Here is a 26,565-nt window from a genome sequence, read left to right on the forward strand (position 1 = left end):
AAAAAAACAACAACAAAAAATCGACGTGGCAGATTGGCTCAGCAGTATGGTATTTGCTTCGTACCCGAAAGGTACGGAGTTCGAATACCCGCTGCGCTTTGTGGTCTAGAGCAAGTCACCTCACTCTAGCTCAGTTTGCGGTGCTACATTGCGGCTAGCGCCTGTGTTATTCCATTCTTCAATTGGGATAGACCCTAAAAGACAAATTTCCCTCATGTGATGAATAAAGAGAATGTTTTTTTTTTTTTATGTTATGAAGAGTAAGAGAGAGAATAGAAGAGAGAAGACGGAGGAGTCTTTTATTTAGTTCTCATCCACCCATGATCCTCCCTCCCCCCCCCCCCCCCCCCCACACACACACACAAACATACAAACACACACACGCACACACACATTCTCTTTCTCTCTTCATTCTTTCTTTCTTCTTTTTTATTCCCATTTTACTGTACCATTCCGCCAATCTATAATCCTCTATCTCTTTCTCATTTTCTCTCTATCTATCTATCTATCTATCTCTATCTCTCTCTATCTCGTGTCTCTCTATCTCTCTCTCTCTCTCTCTCTCTCTCTCTCTCTCTCTCTCATTCTTTACTCTCTCATCTATCTATTCTTCTCTTGATGTTTCTTTCCTTCTCTCTTCTCTCTCTCTCTCTCTCTCTCTCTCTCTCTCTCTCTCTCTCTCTCTCTCTCTCTCTCTCTCTCTCTCTCTCTCTCCTTTCTATTCTCAAACTAATCATATCAACCGATACAGAATTTAGGGTTGTTTTATAGCGTAAAAAGAAAATCACCCCTGCCCTTCAGATACGAGCGGAATGCCATGACAACACTTCCAAGGCGTTCATATATTTTCTGGAATACAACTGGCCACCAATTACCATCAATGTTATAGATAAGTAGATAGTGACGGGAAGTCGTTAACATTGTTGTATTAATGTTGTGTAGGAAAGGGGGGTGGGGGGTTGGGGGGGGGGTTGGTTTATCGGTATTTTCTTTGCTTCGTAATGAAAAGATACAGAGTTCGACTTCCCGCCGCGCTTACAAGAACTTGACCTCACTCAGCTCATTGTTATTGTTCTAAGACAGTCGTTTTTTTAGTAGTTCTCACTACATTGCATTAATCAGACTATAAACATTTAAGGTCACACATTGTTTTTTGTATTGGTACGTTATATCCGGCAGGCGGATGTTATGAGTCAATTTCACTTAACGCATATCATCATTAAACGTTTAAGGAAACACAATAGTTTTGGGTTTTGGTCCGTTATATCCGACTGCCGGATGGTGTGAGTATTTTACCTAAACGCATGGCATCAATGTAAAGCCTTTTGGAAAAATTAGAAATCTGAAACGCTGGGGCTCAAATAAGCTTTTATTATAACCAACTAATAACCTCATTTCCATCATTCTTTATTTTTGTAAATGTTTGTTACAATGATTGGTTATCTATTTTAACGTTTGATAAATAATAAAATTAAATGAAGTGGGTAAACATAAATGACTGCTCCACTCCCTTTTCTAATTTTAGGGTTTAAAATCAAAAATTAATAATTGTTTGTCATATTATATTATAATGCGTCAAAATCTATTTTTAGCATAACCGGGTGCGTGGGTTTGGGGTGGGGGGGGGGGGGGGGGGGATTTTTGGAGCACTTACGTTTATTTTACAAATGATAATCTGGACCTATCATTTTTTGTGTTTGTTAGCATGTTATAGTAAAATTCGGTTTTCCCCCAAACCGACGTGCACTTATTTTTCAGGTCTGATCACCGAAACGAATAATGGGCTTGTTTTATCATTGTTGTAATGGACAATATTTTACGCTGGTTTGAGAGTCTTTCCGTTACAATAATGGGCCCGCCGTAACAATTTCTTTTATTAGACCTGCAAGTAAGTACACCTCATCCAAAACCAAAGGTGACTGACTTACTGACTTTTGCTTCCTAATCATCCGATCGGGACGCCTCGGCTGCCTCTCTAATCATCCGTGCGTGTCATTTCCTTCCACTGTTCACTGTCTTTTGCTGTGGATGCTAATTTAGTAAAGACTTCCTTTGATTTTAATATTTTGTTATTTTGTACAGAAACAAAGGTGTATACTAAAATATTTCTGTCTATACGAATGACGCGTAAATATCGACTATTTAACAAAGGCTGGTCTAGGTCATTCAGGAAATATGAGCGAAAAACGAAAGACTCATAAACAGAGAAACAGACATTCCCCTAATTGCAGTGTCCGACTTATCGGGCTGCTCGTTGTGTATGCCCGTCAGGTGTTCCTGCGATTTGGCCAAGAGATAATTTGTACACAGTAATGAGTGTCGGCATGTTTGTACATCTGGGTATCTTGTTACCCAAATCCGTCTCAACAGAATGGCGGCCGGTTGCTAAAATAACTTTTAAGTCAATGTTCAACACTGCCAGACAATGTTAATATTGGACAATGAAAAACGCTTTTTTAAAATATTGTTATTACCATTAACCTTTATTCCACGTATTGGGGATTCCGAAATCATAGTTGGTAGAGCGGTCACTTTACATGCAAAGGAACTGAGTTCGATTCCGGGTGAAGTCAAGGTTTTATTTTTCTGACACTAACAATGATTGAGTGGGTCTGTTAGATCTGTCGAAAAGTACTTTGCCATAGACTAGCGTTCTATTTAAAGGGTAGCAAGCAATTACTACTGTCAGTTTCACGCTATAGAAACCGGAATAAACTCCGGCTCCATAGGCCTAATAGCTCTGAAGGACGACGTTATGTATCGGTAGGTTAAGATGAGCCGTGGCTGTGAAAAAAAAATCCAAACCTGAGGCTGCTTTAAAAACAAAATATCACTTCGATGGACGAGTTCTCTTGTTTCAGACTTATTATTTTTTCTATTAAAAAAAAGCAGGCCACTTGACCCCAAGATTATCCCGGTTTCTACAGAGTGAATTGAACAACCCGTTTGCTTGTTTCCACTTGGATAGGACGTTAGTCTATCGTAAAGTACTCTCCGCAATATCTGACAGACCCAGCTACCCAATCACTGCTGAGGTGACAGGAGGCTCATTAAAAATATAAATTAATCTTCACCAGGGATAAGTTGTGATCATTTTACACAATCAATATTTGAAGCAAATTTGTTTTCTTATGATAAAAAAGATAGATAATATGCGTTTTGAAAATTTAATGCAAAAATAAGATCTTGATTTATTGTCAAATGCAGATTTTTTTAGCATCACTGCTAGAATTAGTCAGGGAGAAAGTGAGTATTCAGTGATGACTCAAGACAGTGAAACAAGTCGGGTATGCCTTGATGTTTACAAACACACATCAGTCGCGAAGAGAACAAAGGTCGGTGTGATGTCAAAAACAACAAAAACAAACAGGTTCCAATCTCATGGGACGTGTAAAACCACTCTTACAAAGGATTTGATGCATACCTTGTGTAATTATTGACATTCTGATTTCAGGAAGAGTGATGGCATCTTCTTTTTTACTCTCTATATATATTCGTCGTCAATAAAGATCATTCATCCTCGCTCTTTTACGTCCCGTTCTGCCGCCACATCCTGCTAGTAAAATTGTTAATTCAGAAAAGTGAGAGGAGCAGGCACTTATGTTGGTAACAACAAGAGATGAAATGAGTAGGAAAGTGCCAGAAGACAATAGAGAATTTTTTTTTTAATTTAGGATCGTGGATAGCTCATACGGTGGAGTCACACTCTCACCGGCCAGGCGGAAGTGTCTACCAGTAAGGTCGCGGGTTCAAACCCCCATCACCGCCGCGAAAATTTTTTATCCTCTATTGTCTTCTGGCACTTTCCTACTCACTTCATCTCTTGTTGTTACTAAAATTGTTATGCCTTGTTATCATTTAAAATAGGTAACCTTTTCATTATTAGTCCTCCAAAAGATTGTTTAAATAAATAAACACTTCCAATGAGTTTCGAACCGGGAGAGTAGAATGTTTGACGTCACGACTTGTCTGCTCTATTGAGACGTAGCACAAAAAAACAACGATTGCGACTGATGTTTCATGATATAGATAGTAAGCAGTTGACGTCACTCAAGCCTTTGTTATTGTATTTTGCCATCCGGGTTTGTGAGTGATTCTCACTATAGTGTATAAACCAGGCTATAAAAGTTCATGGTTACACAGAGTTTGTGTGTTGGTCCGTTATACTTCCGGATGGCAATGTTATGAGCTTCTTAGCCAAGCGCATACTATCTATAGTTTTTGCCAGACTATGAACTGTTGTCACTACACTGCCGTTGTTTTTAAAAACACAGTATAAATAGTTCGAAGTTGACGTCACTCTGGTCTTTGTTATTGTTTTTTTGCCATCCGCGTTTATGAGTAATTCTCACTAAACTGTATTACCCAGACTATAAAAGTTCATGGTTACACATAGTTTTGTGTGTTGGTCCGTTATATTTCCGGATGGCAATGTTGTGCGCTTCTAAGCCAAGTGCATACTATCTATAGTTGTTGCCAGTTTATGAACTGTTGTCACTACAGCAGACACGCAAACAACATAACATTTCTTTGTCACAGGGTTCAACCGTCGTGACGCTACTTCTCCCGTAATGACGTTTAGTTACTGGTTCTAAACTATCGGAAAAATGGCGGACGCGATTATATCCATCACCGCCCTTATGAAATTCTTCTCTGACGAGCATAATATAAGTGTATTCAGAGGAGAAAATTCATTATAAATATGATCACATGACATGTGAACAATTTCGAGCCATCGTGAAGAATAAAGAGTACATATTTTCTTTGTTTAGAATCCTATAATAATAATAATAATAATAATAATAATAATAATAATAATAATAATAATAATAATAATAATAATAATAATAATAATAATAATAATAATAATAATAGATATCTGTAAATGAAGATTGAAAATCTCTATGAAAATTGAACAAAGTTACAATGCCAAGATTTTATCATAAAAGGTATATTAAATGTCTGATCCAGTGAATAGATATTACTATATTTCATGACTTCCCTGCTTAGATATTATCCAGTGGTTTGACCTCAGACAATAAAAGACTTATATCCCAGTCTTTCAACCAGACAATGATACCATTGAAGGCACAGACAATACTATCGATTAAATAGTATTCGTTCGTGGAGACAGGACTGTCCTGAAATGTTGATTGCTAGTTTATTGTTGTTCATCTTATGATGGTTTTTTGTTGTTGTTTTTTTATTTTGTTATTTAAACGCCCCGCCACCCGCCCCCCCCCCCAATTTAAAATAAATTTGGTAACCAAGTTCAATCTTTTTGTATCATCCACAGTCACTGTCATATTTTTTTGGTAATTGTCGGGGTTTTTTTGGTTTTTATTGGGGGTTTTTTTTTATTTGTTTTTTTTTTTTTTTCATTCTGACCGGGAGCTGGGGCGGAGGATTGAAGGACGAGGAGGGCGGGGGGGGGGGGGGGGGGGGGGGGGGGTTGGGTGTAATTTGATTGATTAAAAGTTAAAAGTGGATTTACTGCTAGTTTTTGTTTTGTTATTTTATTTATTTTGTTTTTTTTTTTGGTTTTAGTTTTATTTATTTATTTATTTTTTTATTTTTTTATTTTGGGGGGGGGGGGGGGGTGTGGATATAAGAAACCGGATATCTTAAAAAGAGCTGATGAAAGAGAGGATTAGAGTGAGAGAATGTTGTGTGAGATTTGGAAATGGGGAGATGGGGTTGGGTGGGGGGGGGGGGGGGGGGGAGGGGAGCTTTATAGACAGAGTGTCTGTAAAAGACCAATCAGTAGATGGATTCTTTGGTTGGTCTACAATAAAAATGTTTGTGTATATTTCTTATAGTCTAGGCCAAATAGATTTTTAAAAGGTTTAAATTGTTCTTTTTTTTTTTTTTTTTGGTCTAGTGGTATCACACCCGCTTTCGGACCGAAAGGCCCAGGGTTCAAGCCGTGTCCTGAGTAGCGCATTTCTTAGACCTTGTAAAAGGATCTTTATTCATATTCTCTTGTCTTACTCTAAAATGAGTACCTGGTTGCTAACAGCCTTGTCTTAAATATCTTTTTTTTTAAACTGTAATATCACCTAAATGTATCTGTTTCTGTAATATCCTCTGCCATAGTCTCTCTGTTTGGACCAACACTGATTGGCGACCAAATTAGAAAAAAAACCCTCAAATAATAAGCTTTTTTATAGTGCAACATCCGCTTAACGTGATCAAAGATCTTTGTAAGGGGTCCCTAGCAAATAAGATTACTTAACATGTAGAAGGAGACATGACGCCTTTTATGCGATATTACATTTTCTTTTTGGGACAGAGACGATGTTAACAGTTGGCAAGGGTCCCATGGTTGAGTCCTTGGAAAAGGCTCTTTACTCACATTCTCTCACAGTACTCAAGTGTAAAATGACAACCTGGCCGTTAACAGCATTGTCTCAATCGGAAAAAAATTGTAATATCGCCTAACAGGCGTCATGTCTCGTTCTATATATTACGTGTTGTTGTTGATAAGGGACCCTTTGTAAAACACTTTAAGCACATTTAGTGGATATTACGCTATATAAAAGCTCAATTTTATTTTTTTAAATACAACTATAAATCTACAATACCCATGATTATAACTCTAAATTCCCTTTATAGGATTTGTTTTCCAACGTATTGTTTTGTTTGATTTTAGTAGGTTTTCGGCGATAGAGAAGTCCCAGGTTTAAGAGTTTTTGCCAAGATGAGGGTCATTTCAATCGGTAATTGAGGGACGAGTTCTCTGGCCAAATTTTAAAATATGGACTTTTCCATAGTACGGCAGTATAACTCACGCATCCGGTATTTACCGGAAAACGAAAACAAGTCAAGGTGAGACGCAAATCCTAACAAAATTAAAAACCCGTTGAACAAGAATCTAAACCTAAACCACAAGAAAATCCCGTCACCCTGGAAAAGTACTTGTGCGAGGTACTGGCTACTCGTAAAATGGACTTTGCCAGTATTAATGGCATTGCTCGACAAGCACACCAAAACACGCACTGGGCTTTTTGATGACAAAAACAAAATTTAAGCTTATTCCATTTAATAACTTACCTAATTTTCATCTCTCTCCTTCTTGTCTTCTTTCTTGTCCTCATCCTCCTCCTCTTTCTCCTCCTCCTCCTCCCCCCCCCCCCCCCCCCCCCATTTACCTTCTTCTTCCGTCTTCTTCCTACTTCTTTCTACTTCTTTCGTCTTCTTCTTCGTTTTCTTCCTCTTCTTCTTCTTCTTCTTCTTCTTCTTCTTCTTCTTCTTCTTCTTCTTCTTCTTCTTCTTCTTCTTCTTCTTCTTCTTCTTCTTCTTCTTCTTCTTTTTCACACCACCATCATCATCGTCAACTTTCTCCATTGTACGAACTGCCTAATCACAAGTTTTAAACTGTTGGTATAGCGTCGAATAGTAGTAATCAAAGACGACGGGGAGAGTTCAAACTTATGGAGGAACTCGTCCCACTTATTTAAAATCATACACTTACTCATATCACATAATATTATCTATGTATTTTAGGAAGTAACGGATACTTTATAAAAAATTGTTGAGTCTTTTTAAAATAATTCTTTAAAAATAAGTCCAGTGCCTTTGATATATTATCAGATAAATGTTTTTTCGTAATGTATCAAATTCAAGCTACGTTGATGACGGTCACTCAACTAATGAGTGACAAAGATATCAAAATGGCGAGACTGATTTCTTATTGCGTCTTTGGCTATACTATTATTTTCTGATTCAGTTGTGAATCAGCTCGTGTTTTTATGCAGTGACTTATTTAATTTAATCTAAGATCTCATTTTCTAGAAAGTCCAATAGGCAACTTTAAACAAATACATTATGAATTTTCCCCATGTGGCCTGCGTGGGAAATAATAAAGCATTGAGAAGCTTTTTGTGTAAGTACAATTAGAAACAATATAATTGCTCTGCACAATATGCGTATTTATACATCCATTTATTTCTTTCTTGTTTTTTTTTTTCTTCTTCGTTTTATTTATACAGTTGTCATTCCAATATTCAAAAGCTGGATTATTGAATATCTCTGAAAACTAAATAATAAAACCTGGCTCTACGTCTATTCTACATTCTAAGCATTTTGACATTCAAAGGTGTTTTAAAATTGTGATGAAATATCCTAGCAATGGCGAACTTTATTGGGGTTTTTATACAACTCCAAAAGATTTCTTCTGTAATATTGGACGCTTAAATCGTGTGTTAGATGAAAAATGGACGAGCAGTTGAAAGATACAAAATTTATATATATATATATATATATATATATATATATATATATATATATATATATATATATATATAATATTTCAAGTTACAATTATGATCAACTTCTACAATATTGTTTCGAGCATTCTGAGTTCAGCACTATTATTTCATGGTTTTTGTATTTTATAATTTATGTATAGCTATATCCTTCATGAATCCGAGCATTACAGCCCAATACAGAATCAATTTGTCCTGGATTTTCTGCCGTTTGTTTTGGGAAATCTCCAGAAAATGTCATGGGATTTGATGCTGCTGTTTTGGTAATTAAAATCGGAATAGAATGAAAGGTAAATGATTTATGTTCAAAACATTTCATTGCTGGGATCGGTCTGCATCGTTTATTTGGTCCAATCAGGTTGGCGGTGTGTCCTAAGATACGAAACTAAAATGGGTTGTTTTTTTCTAAACAAGATTTATGTTCTCATTAAGGATTGTTTTCAGTCTTGCTTTTTGATGTTGATGACGTTGCGTGTGACATGGTTTTAAGTTGTGCGCTGAAATTTATCTTACAATTTATTTGTTTTTTTTTTTCTTGGCTTCAGCGTCTGGCATCATAAATATGTAGGAATATCCCTCGCAATCTATCTCGTTCTCTCTCAACCCCCCCCCCCCCCACCCACCCCCTCTCTCTTTCTCTCTCTCTCTCTCTCTCTCTCTCTCTCTCTCTCTCTCTCTCTCTCTCTCATCCTGTTCTCATCCCGTCTTTCTTTCCCAGGGGTTTATTCCGGTTTCATTAGCGTCAAAAGGACATATCAATTTCTTACAACACTTAGGATTGGACGTTTGTCTATCGCTAATTACTGGCGGACAATAATAGACTAATATGATATAAAATGATAGAAGATAATATAATATTATCTGGAAGGAAAAATGTTGTTTTTTTCAGTTTATGACAACAGATCCTTGAGCTTTGAGCTTTTCGTAGAGCAACATATCCACTCACTCACTCACTCAATCCTCTCCGGACCTGCTGGCACTTGAGGGGATGCAAGGGATCTCCACCTAGTCCTGTCAACAACTATCTCTGGGGCCATTTCGAGGGACAGACCTCTCTGTTTTAGGTCCTTCTCTACGGTACGTCTCCAAGTCACCGTGGGGCGGCCTCGCTTCCTCTTGCCTTGGGGTGTCCATCGCAGAGCCATTCCACTAAACGTGCTTAAAGCGCTTTACAAGGGGTCCCTAGCCAACAGCAACGCTTAAAATGTAGGACGAGCCATGTCGCCTGTTACAGGGTATTTGACGAACTGCTGTTAGCGGCCAGGGACTCATTTTACACCTGAATAGCGTGAGAGAATATAATCAAAGAGCCTATTCCAAGGACTCAACTATGCGCGCTCAGAGCGGGATTCGAACCAAAGACCTTCCGATCCGAAGGCGAGTGTCATACCACAAAACCACAGATACTTATTACTACTTGTCAAAAATTCTGCTTTATTGATTCTGTGCCTTTCGGTAAAATAGTCATAAAACCCACCATCCGGATATATCGTACCAACACACAAAAATGTGAGTAACCTTGATACGTTATAGTCGGACTGATATAATCTTCTTAGAAGTAATCACGAAAGTGGTTGTCTAAAAACATTGACAAAGAGCTAAGACGTCAATTTCAGGTCTTTTTTTTTTTATTCGAATACTCGTGCAAACCATTCCTTACAAAATAATTTCATTTTCCACAGATAAAATTGCGTCTGTCTCCATTTTACAGACGGTCTAAATAGATAAGGCCGCCTCACCATTCGCTCAAAATTCTCAATAAAAATAAAAGTTATCCAACTTAAACGTCATAAAATTTTATTTCACTGACCACTGGTCAATACCCTCGTTAACTTACACGAGATGTTTGTCTCTCAAACTAAAATACATACAAAATAGAATAATTCTATATTAGTGGAACGCCCGACAAACCTTTTAAGAACAGGAAATGACCTCAAACAACGAAACTTGGCGTTTTGACACGATTCTGAATTAAATAGTCGGCATTCCATTTACCTATTGAATGAATAACGTTGAGTTGCCTCGACCCTTTCTATGTTGTTTTTAAACCGCTCGTGAGGTGATTAAATCTCTAAAATCCATCTAACAGACTGTTAACCTAGTTCTGAAAAAAACAAACGATTTTGAACTTCAAAAAATAAGAAATGTAAAATTCTGAATTTGGCCGCTTTTCTCAAACCATTATATTTTGCCCTCAATTAGACATTATTATGAATCATGAATGGAAGTCAAGTCTGATTACTTCACCCGAGACTGAAATGATCATATCGAGACAAGAAGCTTAGGAGCTCCATGCGGATGCAATGTCAAGTCGATAAACATAGCAATTGAGTAATGATAAAATGCGTAACTGTCAAATTAAAAAAAAAACGTGCTCAAAGCGCTTTACCAACAACAACACGTAACATATAAAACGAGATATGACGCCTGTTAGACGGTATTACATTTTTTAGACATAGACAACGCTGTTAACGGCCAGGTACTCATTTTACACTTGGGTACGGTGAGATAATGTGAGTAAAGGGCCTTTTCCTATGAGTCATAACTTTGCGCCGAGCGACGCTCGAACCCAGGACCTTCCGATTCGAAAGCGAGTATCATACCACACGACATAGCTGTTAGAATTGAATGCGACGTAATCACCAAATTGAAGCTAGAAGCTACGCAAACCAGTGTTAAAATTTAAGGCATAAATAATACAAGTAAACTTATTAGAGAGAAGGTGTTTACCTACCTGACAAGCCTGATCTAGATACGCATCGTCTGCTATCTTCAAAAAAAAACCCCAACTCTTTTGTCACTCTCTAAGTATACTGTCTGTGTATTTCAGTCTCAAGTTTCACTATGATATTTCAAATTTGTAACTGCTCAACCACCCCGTCATAATGGCTGTCGATGCTTTACAAATGATTAATAATTTTAAACAGTTTGAACTTACTTAGAACGTTTCAAAATGTGCTCGGTTTGCAACCACGGGCGATCTGTGCTATATGCCTTTTTAAAAAGAATAACTAAACGATAAGATCACCACCGTCTTTGGATTATTTTGAAAGGTACCGGGTTTTTAGTGGAATATAATAACAAGAGTAGAAGAAAAGCGCCGCCAGTCGACTGAAGACGGAAAGCCTCTTAGCAATTCTACAACTATTCAGACTGTTAAAAAAGTTATATATATAATCATTTCATGCGGTATTAAAGAGCGGCTTTATTTGTAGAAACCTTGTTGATGAAAGGGGAAGAGGTTTACATGAATATTCATGAACATGTCAATTATCGACAAATGGCCGTCGTACGTGGCATGGTTCCTATATAGGAATAATAACTAGATCTTTCAAATTCGCAAGATACGTGTCGCCGGAGTCTAGCCCGGTTTCTGAAGCGTAAAGCGAACAATATTAATTTATCATTACCCTTTGAATAGAGGAGTAGTACTTTCCGCTAGATCTAAGAGAGCCAGCTACCAGAGGGATAGAGTCCTTCAGTACTTCAGAATCACTAAGCCCATGTAAATGGTGTTTATCCCTCTTGTATCGCATTTAACGGTCAATGACACTTGCTTGCTACTCTTTAGATTTAATGGCAGTCTCTATCGCAGTGTATTTTTATCAGTTTTTGGTTTCCGTGTCATTATTTAATCCGAGCAGATACTAATGAAACTGAATGTTTGGCTTACCTTATCCTTTCCCTCCTTTTGTGTTCGCTCGGCTTAGTTTTTCCAAATAGCTTACCATGGGAAGATCTTTGTGACGAACGTCACAAAAAAACCGACAAATTGGCTCAGCCTCTACTATACTTGAATGCGTATTAAGTTAATGAGTGCGGTAGACTAAAAGGTTTGGTGGACAGCATAATCATTTTAATGCCTTGTTTGGATAGATTTCCAAAGGATTGTCTTTCTAATCCGTGGTATCACATATTATGGTTTTAATGTAATGACGTTGGATCGAACCTTAGACATATTCATTGCCGAGGGAAGATTATTATTTTCTTGTATTTTTCTTTCTGCTTTGTGACTTTGTGTGAAAGTATTTTATGCACAATTTTTACAGCTTGTTGTCTTACTCGCATTCATGGGCTTGGTTTTACATTGTTGAAATAGAGAATATTTTTCGTTGGTTTGAGAGTATTTCCATTACAACAATGGGCCCGTAACAAATTTGGTTTAGTAGAACTGCAAAAAAGGACCTATCAGCCTAATCATTATGTTCACACTTGTAAAGAATAAGGAGAAAAAAAACTTTATTCTACCTATCTCCCTAAAATATTACGCGTAATGATATCAAGTTTACATAATGTGATGTCAGATAATCAAGCATTAAACTTCACAAAAAATGAAGTATCATATATAGGTATTTTTGTAAATATTTTTTTATTCAGAGATAATGACATCGGAATCGAGTAAAGGGTTTGAATATACGATTCTTACACTCTTGCGGTTTTGGAATTCGAACTTTGTTCCTAACGCGCACTCGCAAGTTCGCTCGTGAAGCGGTTGGGAACAAGTCCAGAATTCCCTAAAGCAAGACTGTACGAATCGTATATTTATCGTATTATCGAGTTCCATCTGGCAAACACTCAAAAGTGTCTATGACAAATCCGCATTGATTGTTTGTTCCCATGATATCGCTATCCGCTCCCATGTCTTGTGAGCTGAAATGAGTACCGAGTACCCCCGTAACGTTTCTAATCTTATCGAGGAATTCCCAGACAGAGCAAACATGGAAGTGGATGGCTTCATTTTTACTTTTTTTTTTTTTTTTTTGGTCTTAGAGCAGTTGGGAGGTCTCTCAAACTCGCTCGATATATATCATTATATGTGCCACATTGATTTAAACCGGTATATTGTCGGAACAAACCACACATTCCAAAAAGGGTTTTAAAAAATTAGAATAATTAGAAATGCGAAATTATTTATGCTATGCGTTTAGGTAAAATACTCACAGCATCCGTCAGCCAAATTAAACAAACCATCACACTTTTTTTTTAATAGTCTGATTGATAGGACTTAGCGAGAATCATAAAAATGACTGTCAAAAAAATAAACAATAACAAAGGGCTGAGTACTGTCAATTTTGTTCCATCTATTGACTGATAGAATCAAGTTGTAGAATATGAACGATAACAACAAGTCACGATCAGACGAAGGAAACACCAAGAATGGTTTTTGTATACACACAATATAATACGAGTGTTACAGTTCCCATGCGATTTTTGTACACACAAATAAATCGTTAACTGCCTTGGTGAAATGAAACTTTAATTATGATGGTTGTATGAATTATTACTAATCTGTTGACCAACAATTCCGCCTCTCTCTCTCTCTCTCTCTCTCTCTCTCTCTCTCTCTCTCTCTCTCTCTCCTCTCTCTCTCTCTCCTCTCTCTCCTCTCTCTCTCCCTCTCTCTCTCTCTCTCTCTCTATCTATCTATCTATCTATCTATCTATCTATCTTATTTCTTTCTCACACAAACTTACATACAAACACAGTTCCCCCTCTCTTTCTTTCTCTCTCTCGCTCTCTCTCTCTCTCTCTCTCTCTCTCTCTCATTATCTACGAGTATTATCTATCTATGTATCTATCTATCTATCAATCTATCTATTTATCTTACTATCTATATATTTAATTATCTATCAATCTATTCTTTTTTCAATATAGCACAGTTTTGGTCATTTCCATCCAAGCTCTCACTTGTCTTATCTCAGACTCTGAGATCATTATTGAAAATGACATAACCCCTCCTGTCACTAATCCGGGTTAAGCTCTTAAATTTACGAAATTATGTTTTTTTTTTTGTTTTCCTGCATGTTCAGCTGTATCTGTGGGAGTGAGATGTGGTACACTAGTGGCCAGATATTGTCAGATATTGAGGTCATTCTGATTTCGCCATTGTCATTGGGTGCATATCGTACTCACATTTTAAAAAAATTCTCCCCAGTAAAAGATTTCTCCACAGCTGGTTCCTGGGTGAGAGCTGTTTCATTAAACAGCATTTGTCAAGCTCAGAGGTCATTAGGGAACTCATTATTAAGCATTATTTCTGGGAGAGTCGTCTTATTTCATTTTTATTTTTTTCATATCTCCTCAGCTGTATCCGTGGGAGTGAGTTGTGGTACACTTGTAGCCATTTCAATCGAACGCTTCTACGGCATCTGTCAGGCTCTGAGGTCCCGTCGCTGGCAGACGCCTGCACACAGCTACAGAGTGATCCTGGCCATCTGGATATCGTCCACGACACTCATGGTGCCCATCGCCGTCTTCAATGTGGACATGGAACTGGCCAATGGCAAGCACGCTTGCAGGTGGGTTTCGGATCTGTTTTACACCCATGAAAGCCAATCGGTGACCTACAACTTAAAAACTGGATTATGTAGGGATGGTTTAGTTGCTTTATGTGAATTCATAGTAACACTTACGTTTAGGATAAATGTGATTGTGTGTGAGATGTTTTAAAGGTTTAATATCACTTAAAACACAAGCGAGTTACTTAAGTACTAGGATATTAAAGATTTTTTGGATAAAAAGGGAAAGCAGAAATAGATGTTGGAAAGAATGTACCTTTTGTTCAGCCTGAGACAATATAATTAATAACAGTAATAATAATAATAATAATAATAATAATAATAATAATAATAATAATAATAAAATAATAATAATAAACAATAATAATAATAATAATAATAATAATAATAATAATAATAATAATATGATGATAATAATAATAATAATAATAATAATAATAATAATAATAATAATAATAATAATAATAATAATAACATAACATAACATATGGTATAGGGCAAAATAGGATAAGATCCCTTGAATGCCCTTAATATTAATAGTAATGCCATAAATCTATTGATTAAATAATGATACACGAGGTAAAGATAGTATATCAACTTAAATGTACTCATGTATATGTGGTTTACAAACATATATCTTTAACCGTGACATGCAAAGCACACACACACACACACACACACACACACACAAACACACACACACACACATACACGCGCATATAGAAGATAACCATAATAATATAATAATGCACAATATATACATACAAGATTGAAAGCCACGTCAACAGCAGTGCATACACGTATTATTCGTCATATATAAATCTCCCATCATATAATTCCCTGCCTACTAACACCTTGAAATAATCCATAGATTTTGCATTCTTTGTTTCAAATTTCAAACTGTTCCATTTCTGAACAATACGAATACCGAACCAGTTTTGTCTTATGTTTGTTTTGCATCTAGAGATAAAAATCTTAAACTTTAATAATAACAAAAATAATAATAATAATAATAATAATAATAATAATAATAATAATAATAATAATAATAATAATAATATAATAATAATAATAATAATAATAATAATAATAATATAATGATAATGATAATAATAATAATAATGATAATAATAATAATAATAATAATAATAATAATAATAATAATAATAATAATAATAATAATACTTTGTTGCAAACCAAAAAGGATTTTTTTTTTTGTACGGACGTGTTATAATTTACACAATAAGATAAAAATATGATGGAAATATGATGTATATATACTATTGTATATATAGATATATATTGTATATATATATATATATATATATATATATATATATATATGTGTGGTGTGTGTGTGTGTGTGTGTGTGTGTGTGTGACACTACGCCTCGAGCGGTATTAAGTCGGGATTTGGAAAACGAAGAAAACCGGTTTTAAAGTGGAAATGGTCAAAATGATCAAATTTCAGTTTTTGGTTGTTTCATAAACTACAATAATTTTTCTACATGAAAACATAATAATTCAACACAAGTATTGACGATAAGCTATATATATTTAACGTTTTAAAAAGCAACTATCGGTGAAATATTCAAAACAAGAATTGACTTTCTCTCAAAGAGCCACCATTTCCAAGGCTGCACTTGCCAATAATAGCTAATAACAAATATTTTGACCTCAAACTTTAGCCTCGTTGGCTTTTAAAGTTCGCGTTGCTCTACTTATCACTTGATGCACTTTTAGCACTCTCTCTCTCTCTCTCTCTCTCTCTCTCTCTCTCTCTCTCTCTCTCAAACACACACACACACACACACAACCACACACACACACACTACAACCACCACCACCGCATCTTCATCACGACCACTACTACTACAATCACCACCACCACCGCATCATCACTGCCACTACTACTTCAACCACTACCACCACGTCATTATCACTACTACTACAACCACCACCACCACATCATCATCACTACCACTACTACTACAACCACCACCACCACATCGTCATAGCTACTGCAACCACTACCACTACATCATCATTACTACTACAACCACCCACACCACATCATCACTACTACTACAACCACTGCCACTATTACAACCACGGTCACCACCACCACCACCACCACCACATCATCATCACTACCACTACTACTACTAAAACAGCCATTATGACATCATCATCATCACTACTACTACTACTACTACTACTACTACTACTACTACTACTACTACTACTACTACTACTACTACTACTACTACTACTACTACTACTACTACTACAACCACCAACACAACATCATCCTCACTACCATCATTATGTTTTGGAGCTTTTCTTCACTTGAAATAAGGAAACGTTGGGGTTGTATTTGGCAATGTGCTCATATATCAGAAAATATTTGTAATCAGTTATCTATTTCGATCTATACAATATGTAAACACAATACCAAATATCATCCCAATTCCCCTTTTGTGTGTGCGGAAATTCCTCTTTCGGTATTGAAATTCCTCCGAGTGGTGTCTGAAATTCCTGTGAGTCAAATTGAAAATTGGCGTCACTGCAAATTTTTACTATTCTCGTCAAATTTTCAATGCCCGTATCTGAGGAGTTATCTTTGGCCCATTGATTTGATTACGTGTGAAAACGGTGCCTCACTTCAAAGTCGATTTTCTCAAAACTTGGTTTTTACACTCTCCCTACTTCAAACGGTCATAGTTGGGCAATGAATAATCAGAATTTTATAAATTTGGTATCAAAATTTTAATCATAATATAACCTATGATTGTGTACCAAAAACCCAAAATTGAAAAATCCGACTTAATACCATTTCGAGGCGGAGGGTCACATATTATATTGACATAAGACATATCTTCAAGACACAATTTATAAGAAGATCACCTCCCATGATAAAAGCATTTCATGATAACAGTGGCCATTACTTCAATGACATGTTGTGATCCCCAAGGCAGGAGTTTCTACCCGATTCCTTCCGATCACACAGTCACTCATTCATTTCCATAACTGTATCAAAGGGGTAAGGGGGGGGGGGGGGTTATTGTAGATAATGGATACGGTTACTTAAAGTTTGAAATAATCTGAACATTGAACGCTTTAAATGCACTTTTAGGGACTTGCGCTTGAGAATTTATATAGACCAATATCCACAAAACATGCTCAAAGCGCTTTACAAAGGGTCCCTGACCAACAACAACACGTAACGTATAGAACAAGACATGACGCCTGTTAGGCGATATTACACGTTTTTCAGACAGTGACAACGCTGTTAACGGCCAGGTACTCATTTTACATCTGAGTACAGTGAGAGAATGTGAGTAAAGATAATTTTACAATGACTGAACTAGGCGCCACCGAGAAAGGGAGTCGAACCCAGGACATTCCGATCCAAAGGCGAGTGTTATGCCACAAGAACATCTTTAAGCACTTGGTTCAAATAGGAAGCAAAGACCGTATCGCTGAGCCACGCTGTCTAACACAAAATCAGCAGCAACAACAACAAAAAGTAAATGTTTTAAAATAGTAAAAGAAAACCAAAACGGCAATTTATAGATATCCGGTTTGGCCTTATCTTGAACACATGACTCAGTTCAACCAATCAAATCTCACCCCATGTCCGACCATGCCGGAATTTGCATGATCTCATCTCTCTGCGCATGCGTGCATTTGACAAAAGGGCTTGAGATAAAATTGGCGTGATTGAGTGGCCAATATTTGATCTGTCATTCAATCTTGTGTTCGTGTTTATAAACAACCTGTTGGAACGCTTAGACATGCATATGTTTCATACCACACTGTACACATTTGTATAGGTTCTAGTACAGCTGTGGACTGTAAAAGGAAATGAACAAATATGAATATAGAAGCTTCATAAAAGAAATGAAAACATTACCAAACACTCTAGCTACTCGTATATACTCATCCATATTTGAGTCAAATATTATTTGTAATTTTAATTACTATTCTATTGGGACAAACTTTACTATCAATATCCGAATCGACAGACGAATAGATTAACGTATTTTCAATTATATAATAGTCACCACGCTTTAAAAATTTACATATTTCGATTTCATTCAGTTTTCTTATTGTTTTGCCTAGGTGGCATTGGACATACACCCTCATTCGACTCAAGTGTGAACGGGTACCCAAGCTATGAGAAATAACGATATTTTGAAGTTACTAATATTATTTGAATTCCCAGGTTTGAGAGTTGTCGCCAAGCTGAGGGTCATTTTACTCATTCGATACTTAATATTTTAGATGGGTTACTGTGGCAGCGCCAGAAGAAAATAGCAATGATAAACTCGGTGGAAGAATGCAAAGGGGGCCAGAGTGAGATAGAGGAAGACAGTTGACGGTTTATGCCCCATGGGAGCACAAGGGTTTAAGGAAGTAAGTAAGTACAGTGGCAGCCTGTCAGTGTGGTAATCCAGCGCAGGAAATGGAGATGGATTGAGCACATGCTAAGAAAGCCATTGAACAACATCAACCGGCAGGCCTTTTCACGGAATCCGCAAGGAAAGAGAAGACGGGAAAGGCCCTGAATCACATGGAGGAAGTCAACAACAGAAGAGCTGAAGAAGGTTGGAATGAGCTGGAGTAACTGGAGAAGACGGAGTGAGAGTGAGATGGAGGAAGACAGTTGACGGCCTATGCTCCATGGGGAGCCCAAGGGTTTAAGTAAGTAAGTAGGTAAATGAGTAAGTAAGTGAGTGAGTAAGTAAGTAAGTACAGTAGCACCACTATCTGATCCCAATCGATACTTGAAGGACGAGTTCTATTGCCAAAATTTTAAATATGTGTTTTTTCAGACTACGGCAGTATCGACAACTCGTCCATCTAACAGCTTTAGGTATGACAATAGCACGCTATACTTAGTTCAACAACTAAGAAAGGTCGGCCATGATTGATAAGGCTCTCTTTGTAATTCTTGATAGAGGTTTCAAGTTTCTACCACCTCCGTTTTCACCCATCTGTCATGCCTAAAAGATCTTACGATTGATATCATGATATCAAGTCCTGTAATATTCTATTTCAAAATCCCAAATATGTAAACAGAACATAAAAATCCCCACAAAAATCCTTGAGCTTTTATATAGGGCAGTATACACTAAACGTGCTCAAAGCGCTTTACAAAGGGTCCCTGACCAACTGCTACACGTATAGAACGAAACATGATGGCTGTTAGGCGATATCACTTTTTTGCCGACAGAGACAACGCTGTTAACGGCCATGTACTCATTTTACACCCGAGTACGGTGAGCGCATATGTGTAAAGGGCCTTTTCCAAAAATTCAACTATGCGTCGAGTGAGGCTCTAACTCGGGACTTTCCGATCTGAAAGCGAGTGCCATACATCAATATGGTATTATTCTACAGGGATGATAACTGCTGAGTGGACAGGGGAGACGTGGGAGGGTGTCATAATAAACGTATCGACTTCACCCGGGATTGAGTTCGGTCTCTTTGCGCGTGAAGAGAGTGCTATACAAAATGAGATTTCGGGATCCCCACATAAAAATATTTTTTCCATCCACACAGGGAGATATGGCCATCATTTTTCTGGGAATCCCTGTACACAGTCTTACTGGACGTGGTCATTCTCCTACTGCCTCTGTTCATCATGGGGTTCTCTTATGGCCGAATCGCCAGAGAGCTGTGGTCAGACTTCACCGTCACCACCAAGGACAATGGAAGCCCCATATCAGGTGAGATATTTACATTTCATTAAAGATTGTGTGGATTTTAATATGCTGTAGATAATTGATAACACTTGGCTTCAACAATCGGAAGTGATTATTTTCATTTCAATGCCATAGATTGTATGACCTTTTAGAATCTTATCCACACAGGTCTGATAACTGAACGCAATTATGGGCTTGATTTAACATTGATTGCTGTATGGACATTATTTTGACAGTATTTTCATTCCAACAAATAAGACCATAACAATTGGGTTATCAGACCTGCAAATAACTGTGTAGTTATACGTCGATTTTAACCCTCAAAGCCACAAAACAATGGTTGCTTTAACACATTAGAATATAGGCAAAACATGTCGTTGATGTCACGTATTATCGCAATTGACAATTCCTAACTTTAATGGTATATAAATTTTATATCACGTTACATCTATATTTTTGTTTTGTTTTTTGAAATAAAAAACTAGACATAAATATCAAATTAAGAAATTAAGGAGCAGGCACCGGTGTAAGATAAATAACTGAACAAGTGTTTATGAAAGGTAGACAAAGCAAGAAAGAAAAAAAATAATACACGAAAATAAAAAACATAAATGGGGACGGGGATTTTTTTGGGATGTTTGTTTTTCTTGTATTTTTCTTTCTCGCTTTTTTGGCACCTTTCATGCACACTTGTTCTTGTTCAGTTATTTATCTTAGAAATAGATAGTGGTCTGGAGATAAATCATGATTTTGGCACATAAGATAGATGTAAAATCCTCCATTACTGTGCACTGTGTCAATACTCTTTTGTTGATCCGATAGTATTTGAAATTGTTTGACACAAATAAGATAATATTTGAAATCAACGACGACATAAATGTGCTTTGTGTTGCCATGACGTCTGTTAAATAAATGATTTACGTCACGCATCGTCTCAAAACGGTATTATCTTTTGTTTGATGTTGGTGACAGGAGAACTTTTTTTAATGACGCAAACTGAAATCTCCCATTTTTGGTCACGTTTAGTTATTTGTATTATAGAGACATGCGAATATTATCATTATATCTACTCGTAAATATCAAGGTTTTAAATTTTTAGAATTAATTCATTCAACAAAAATATGTTTTTATTTTTAACTTCTACTATCGCCCATTTAAATTGACGGCACGATTACAAGGAAATCTCAATTCAATATGTTTTTTAGTTCAATAAAATAAAATTTCAAAAAATTCACGAATTTTAAGACTTTTTTAACGAGTGTAAAGTTTTTGTTATTAATAAATATATAAAATAAAACTTTGTATAGTCTGTTGGATTTTTTTTCCCCTTTTTTTTCTGTTTTTTTTTTTTTTTTTATGCCGAAATGAAAAAAAAAAAACCCAACTTTTGGCTAAGTTAAAGCAAAGTATTCCGTTCTTTGAATCCACTTCTCTGGACCACTTTATCTTTCTTCAACTCCATTCATCGTTTTTATAACAAACAAAAAACCTTGATAAATCAGCTAATCTTTGGCCTTCTCTATTGAGGATGGATGTGTATAAATATTCAGACAGAGGGATAGCAAACAGCCAAGGGGACACGTTGGTAAATAAAGGATGTTTTGAGTGATGGCAGAAGCACACACAAACACACAAACGTCACATTTAGATAAATGATATGTTCTTTGAAATCAATCTATTTACACAGAGCAGGATTGATTCCTGAAGCAAACACATGAATGGATGTCGTGTGTGCTCCATGTATCTTAGGTTTGTCATAAAGTACTTAACAAAACACATTGATGCAATGAATGGGTGTGTAAGAACTTCGTTAACAAAAGCAAATTAATGCGGTGCCTGGATATGTACTGGATGTGGTTTTGATTTGTCTTAAAGTCGTAAACAAAACACATTGATGCGATGAATAAGTCTGTAGTATCTGACATGTTATTGATTTGTTTAAAATTGTTTTAAAACACGTTAACGTGATGAAGGGGTTTGTGTAGCACATAAGGTGTCTTTGGTCTGTCTTAAAGTCGTAAACAAAACACGTTAATGTGATGAATGGGTGTGTGTAGCACATGATGTGTCTTTAGTTTGTCTTAAAGTCGTAAACAAAGCACATTGATGTGATGAATTGGTCTGTATTCTGGACATGTTCTTGTTTTATCTTAAAGTCATACACATTGGCCCCGGCGTTGTGTCATTGGGGACGGCACTTTAGATGCAACACAACACTCGACTCAAATGTGAACGAGTACCTGGCTACAGCGATGGCTGGATATCATGTGATTTCAAAGCACACATTAAAGGAAGCATATCCCGATTTTGATTTTGTGTCGTAGGTGGTTTAAAAATAGGGAGTCTCTGTGGTGTAATGGTACCACGTCTGACCGGTTATCAGAAGGTCAGAAGTTCAATCCCCAGTCGTGATAGACTCTTTTTTTTTTTTTTTTTTTTTTTGGGGGGGGGGGGGGGGGTGATGATCTGTTTTCTTGTATTTGTCTTTTTTTCATACACACTTTTTCAGATCTTTATCTTAGATATCGGTTCCTGCTCCCAAGTTTCTAAATTGTGTAACTTTGAATGTGTATAGTTTGTTAGAGGGATTTTATTGGTTCTCAAACCATCACGCAACTAGAGGACTAAAACAATAACAAATACCCGAGTGACGTCAACTTCATTTGTCTCCTCTATCTCTCTCTCTCTCTCTCTCTCTCTCTCTCTCTCTCTCTCTCTCTCTCTCTCTCTCTGTGTGTGTGTGTGTGTGTGTCTGTCTCTTCTCTCCCTCCCTGTATCTATCTATCTATCTTCTATCTATCTATCTATCTATCTATCTATCTATCTATCTATCTTCTATCTATCTATCTATCTATCTATCTATCTCTTTGCTATGTACTTGCTTTGCCTCCGCTTTTTTGCTTTGCTTTTTTGTTGTTTTCATTATTGTTTATTATCTTAATTGTTTTTTTTAAATTTCTGCCAGATTGATCTGTTATTTATTATTTTTTAAATAGTTTCCTATCTTGTCTATATATGTTTATATCACAGCACATTAATGCTCATATCTTTCACACTCAGGAATAACTATTGTGCTTGTAGATGTGTTATTTATTTATTATTATTATTATACAAAGTGTTATTATGGTTACATGTCTTGTCTAAATGGCTATATATCAAAGCACATTCACGCCTATAATCTAGCACACCAAGAAGCAACTATATTTGTGTTGTGGTTTTCCTATAAAATTTGAATCACAATAATCTAGCATAATATGTGACCTATCGCCTCAGTCTGGTGTTCAGTCGTGACGTCAAAAATCTGGTTCCAATATCATTAGAAGTGTAAAACCACTATGATTCTGAAGGACTGGACAAATACTTTGTTTAATTGATCTTCTAGTCAAAATCTATTATGCTGCTTGTCAGTAAATACTTTTCCTCCTGTAATCCATAGAATCGGGCCCACAGATAGAACGAAGTTGACGTCACTCAGGTCTTTGTTATTGTTTTTTGCCATCCGCGTTTATGAGTAATTAATTCTCACTAAACTCTATTAACCAGACTATAGATAGTATGTGCTAAGCGAAGCTCACAACATTGCCATCCGGAAGTATAACGAAACAACACACAAAATTATCTGTAACGACTTTTTGAGTTTATACACCTCATGAAACTGATTTGTACAACTCAATAAAACAAATAAACTTTAACCAAGTTTGACTTTTTTTTAAAACTAGAAATCAAATTATTTGGCATAAATGTCAGTCCAGCACACACACCTCTTCAAATTCCTATCGATCCGACATTATACCTTTTTGAGACGGTGGGTCACATTTTTTTTCAAATGACTATAATCTGGTAAGCAATTTGTGACCTAAATGTATTTCCATTATCAACATCATCATTGCATGGCCGGTTCCTAGACGTTGTGGACACGTTGCCGTGTTCAAACAGACGAGGTAAGTAGTTTTCAGGAAGCTGCGCAGACGCACAAAGGCTTCAATGTCACATTTCCTGTTTATTCACGTCAACCGGAAGTACTTCAAATTCATCTCCAGTCTTCTTTCTCTTTGTTGGCAATATTTTTCTTTCCTCTTAGACATGCTTTTTTTATATGTATTTTATACAAACAGGAAATATTGTTTGTACCGCCTTTGTGACACGAATTTCAACCTATTTTAAATTTGCTGTTGTATCTAAATGGGGCTGAGGTAATCCAAACTTACAAGATAATTTTCCTTATATATATATATATATATATATATATATATATATATATATATATATATATATATATATATATATATATATATATATTATATCTGATTAACTGGACATAATACCTGTTTTAAACAATGGTATTTTTTTAGTATTAGTTATCATTTTTGACTAGAACACTTTTTAAGAGTGAAATTTGAATTCGTGTCACTAAAGGTTGTAGATATACTATTTCAGATATATTGCATTAGATTTTGGCTTATTTTTATGCTAGAATTGTTTAATCTTCACCTTTTTTTAAAAAAATTGGCATGGTAGTATATACCTCATCTCTGCAAAACGGTGTTAAATTATAGCTTCCCATAGAGATTTAAGTTTTATCAAAACTAGGGGTAATTCGAATTAAGTGATTATCGTCATTTATTGTGCATCGCTCTTGGGAAATGGTTCAAATGGCCTTGGATGTACTTTTGCTATTTGAAAGGCGCTCTTGGGAAATACACTATTAATCACATGTCGGTGGGACTAATTTTGAGAAATGGCTGATACAGGATTAATCTATTTAGCGACTTTCCAACAAAAATGCGGATTTCCAAATAATAATATGATAGTATTTTTTCTTCTGTATGCTGTCAAAAAACGATTAATTCTAGTCTAGTAAAATATGCAATTAAAACATTTCAATTTAATGTTTGGTTTTTTTTTTTCCAGGGTACTTTGAATGTTAAAATGACGTAAAAAAAATTTTTTGAAGCTGATTTATTTTCAAAATTACCTTTCTACATAATGATTAGCTATATCAAATGGTCAAAGCTGAGCCAATTTTTATCATTTTATCCTTGACTTAAACTGTCAATTGTAGAGCATTCTCTAATTGTTCACACAATTTAAATAAGATTTAAAAAAAAAGAACATTTATCTTTTATATAGCGCAATGTCTAGTAAACGTGCTCAAAGCGCATTAAAGGGTTCCCAATAAAAACATTTAACAGACATGGCGCCTTTTAGGCGATATAATTTTTTGTCGGACAAAAACAACGCTGTTAACGACCAGATACTCATTTTACACCTGAGTTCAGTGATAGAATGTGAATAAAGAGTACTTTCTGAGGACTCTTAACTAAGCTAGACTCGAACCCTTGACTTTCCCATCCGAATGCAAATGTGATATCACTAGATCACATATCCATATAATAGGACATTGTGGACCATATCACTAGATCGCACCACATTTAGATCCATGTGAGAAACCATTGACTAATCGTTGTAATATCGTTGGGGGCATCGTGGCTCAGCGGTACGGTCTTTGCTTCGTATCCGAAAGGAACCGAGTTCGACCATCCTCCGCTGCGCTGAGTGGCCTTGAGCAAGTCACCCTACCCTAGGTAAATTTGCGGCGCGACAATGCGGCTGACGCCTGGGTTATTGCAGTCTTCCCTTAGACACAAATTTCCCCTATGGGATGAATAAAGGGAATTTAATTTTAATTCTTTTTTTTTTTTAAATCAATACATATGAAATTACTTTTTTACTCTTAACGGCCATAAGATGTATTTTTCTCCATTCTACCCACAATATACCACCGTTTTGAAGAGATTGGTAACATATGACTATTCAAACTCTAAAAACAAATAGAAGTAGATTTGAACCTCTTTTTTTAACTTGAGACAAAATTGATCTCGAAATTTTGGGCTGGAAGATTATACAAAAAATGTTTGGAGGTTATGATCTTTGCTTTATACCCAGAAAGTACCGAGTTTGTGAACTTGAGCAAGTCTAGTATCCCTAGCTCATGTTGCGGCGCTACATTGCGGCAGGTGTCTCTGTTACTCTAGTCTTTTTTTAAAATAATCCCTTAGTAAAATTTCCACTTTGGGATGGTTAAAGAGAATTTGAAATATTCATATTATTTATTAATTTTACTTGTGATTAGAATTCGTGGATAGCCTCCCGTGTTCAAACGCCCTAGGTGAGTAATGGTTTGGAACGAATCCCTGGTTTATCTCTCAAGATTTGAAGTTTAAGTTTTAATTTATGGATTTTTCTATTTCATCTCATTATTTTTTATTTCTTTTTTTTTTTTTTTTTG

The 26,565-nt window shown here is 36.1% G+C and overlaps 1 protein-coding gene across 1 annotated transcript in view; it reads left to right on the plus strand.

Moving 5' to 3' along the window:
* The window catches only part of LOC144970640 (cholecystokinin receptor-like), a 162,762-nt gene that overhangs the window by 127,015 nt on the left and 9,182 nt on the right, over positions 1–26,565 (plus strand). The window contains exons 2-3 of the mRNA XM_078910468.1: positions 14,353–14,566; positions 20,134–20,300. Of these exons, the coding sequence (XP_078766594.1) occupies positions 14,353–14,566; positions 20,134–20,300 (381 nt within the window). The remainder of the gene's footprint in view (positions 1–14,352; positions 14,567–20,133; positions 20,301–26,565) is intronic.

Source organism: Berghia stephanieae, chromosome 4 (assembly GCF_034508935.2).
Source record: "Berghia stephanieae isolate SIO BIC M18660-M18661 chromosome 4, UCSD_Bste_1.3, whole genome shotgun sequence".
In the NCBI taxonomy this organism is placed as follows: domain Eukaryota; kingdom Metazoa; phylum Mollusca; class Gastropoda; order Nudibranchia; family Aeolidiidae; genus Berghia; species Berghia stephanieae.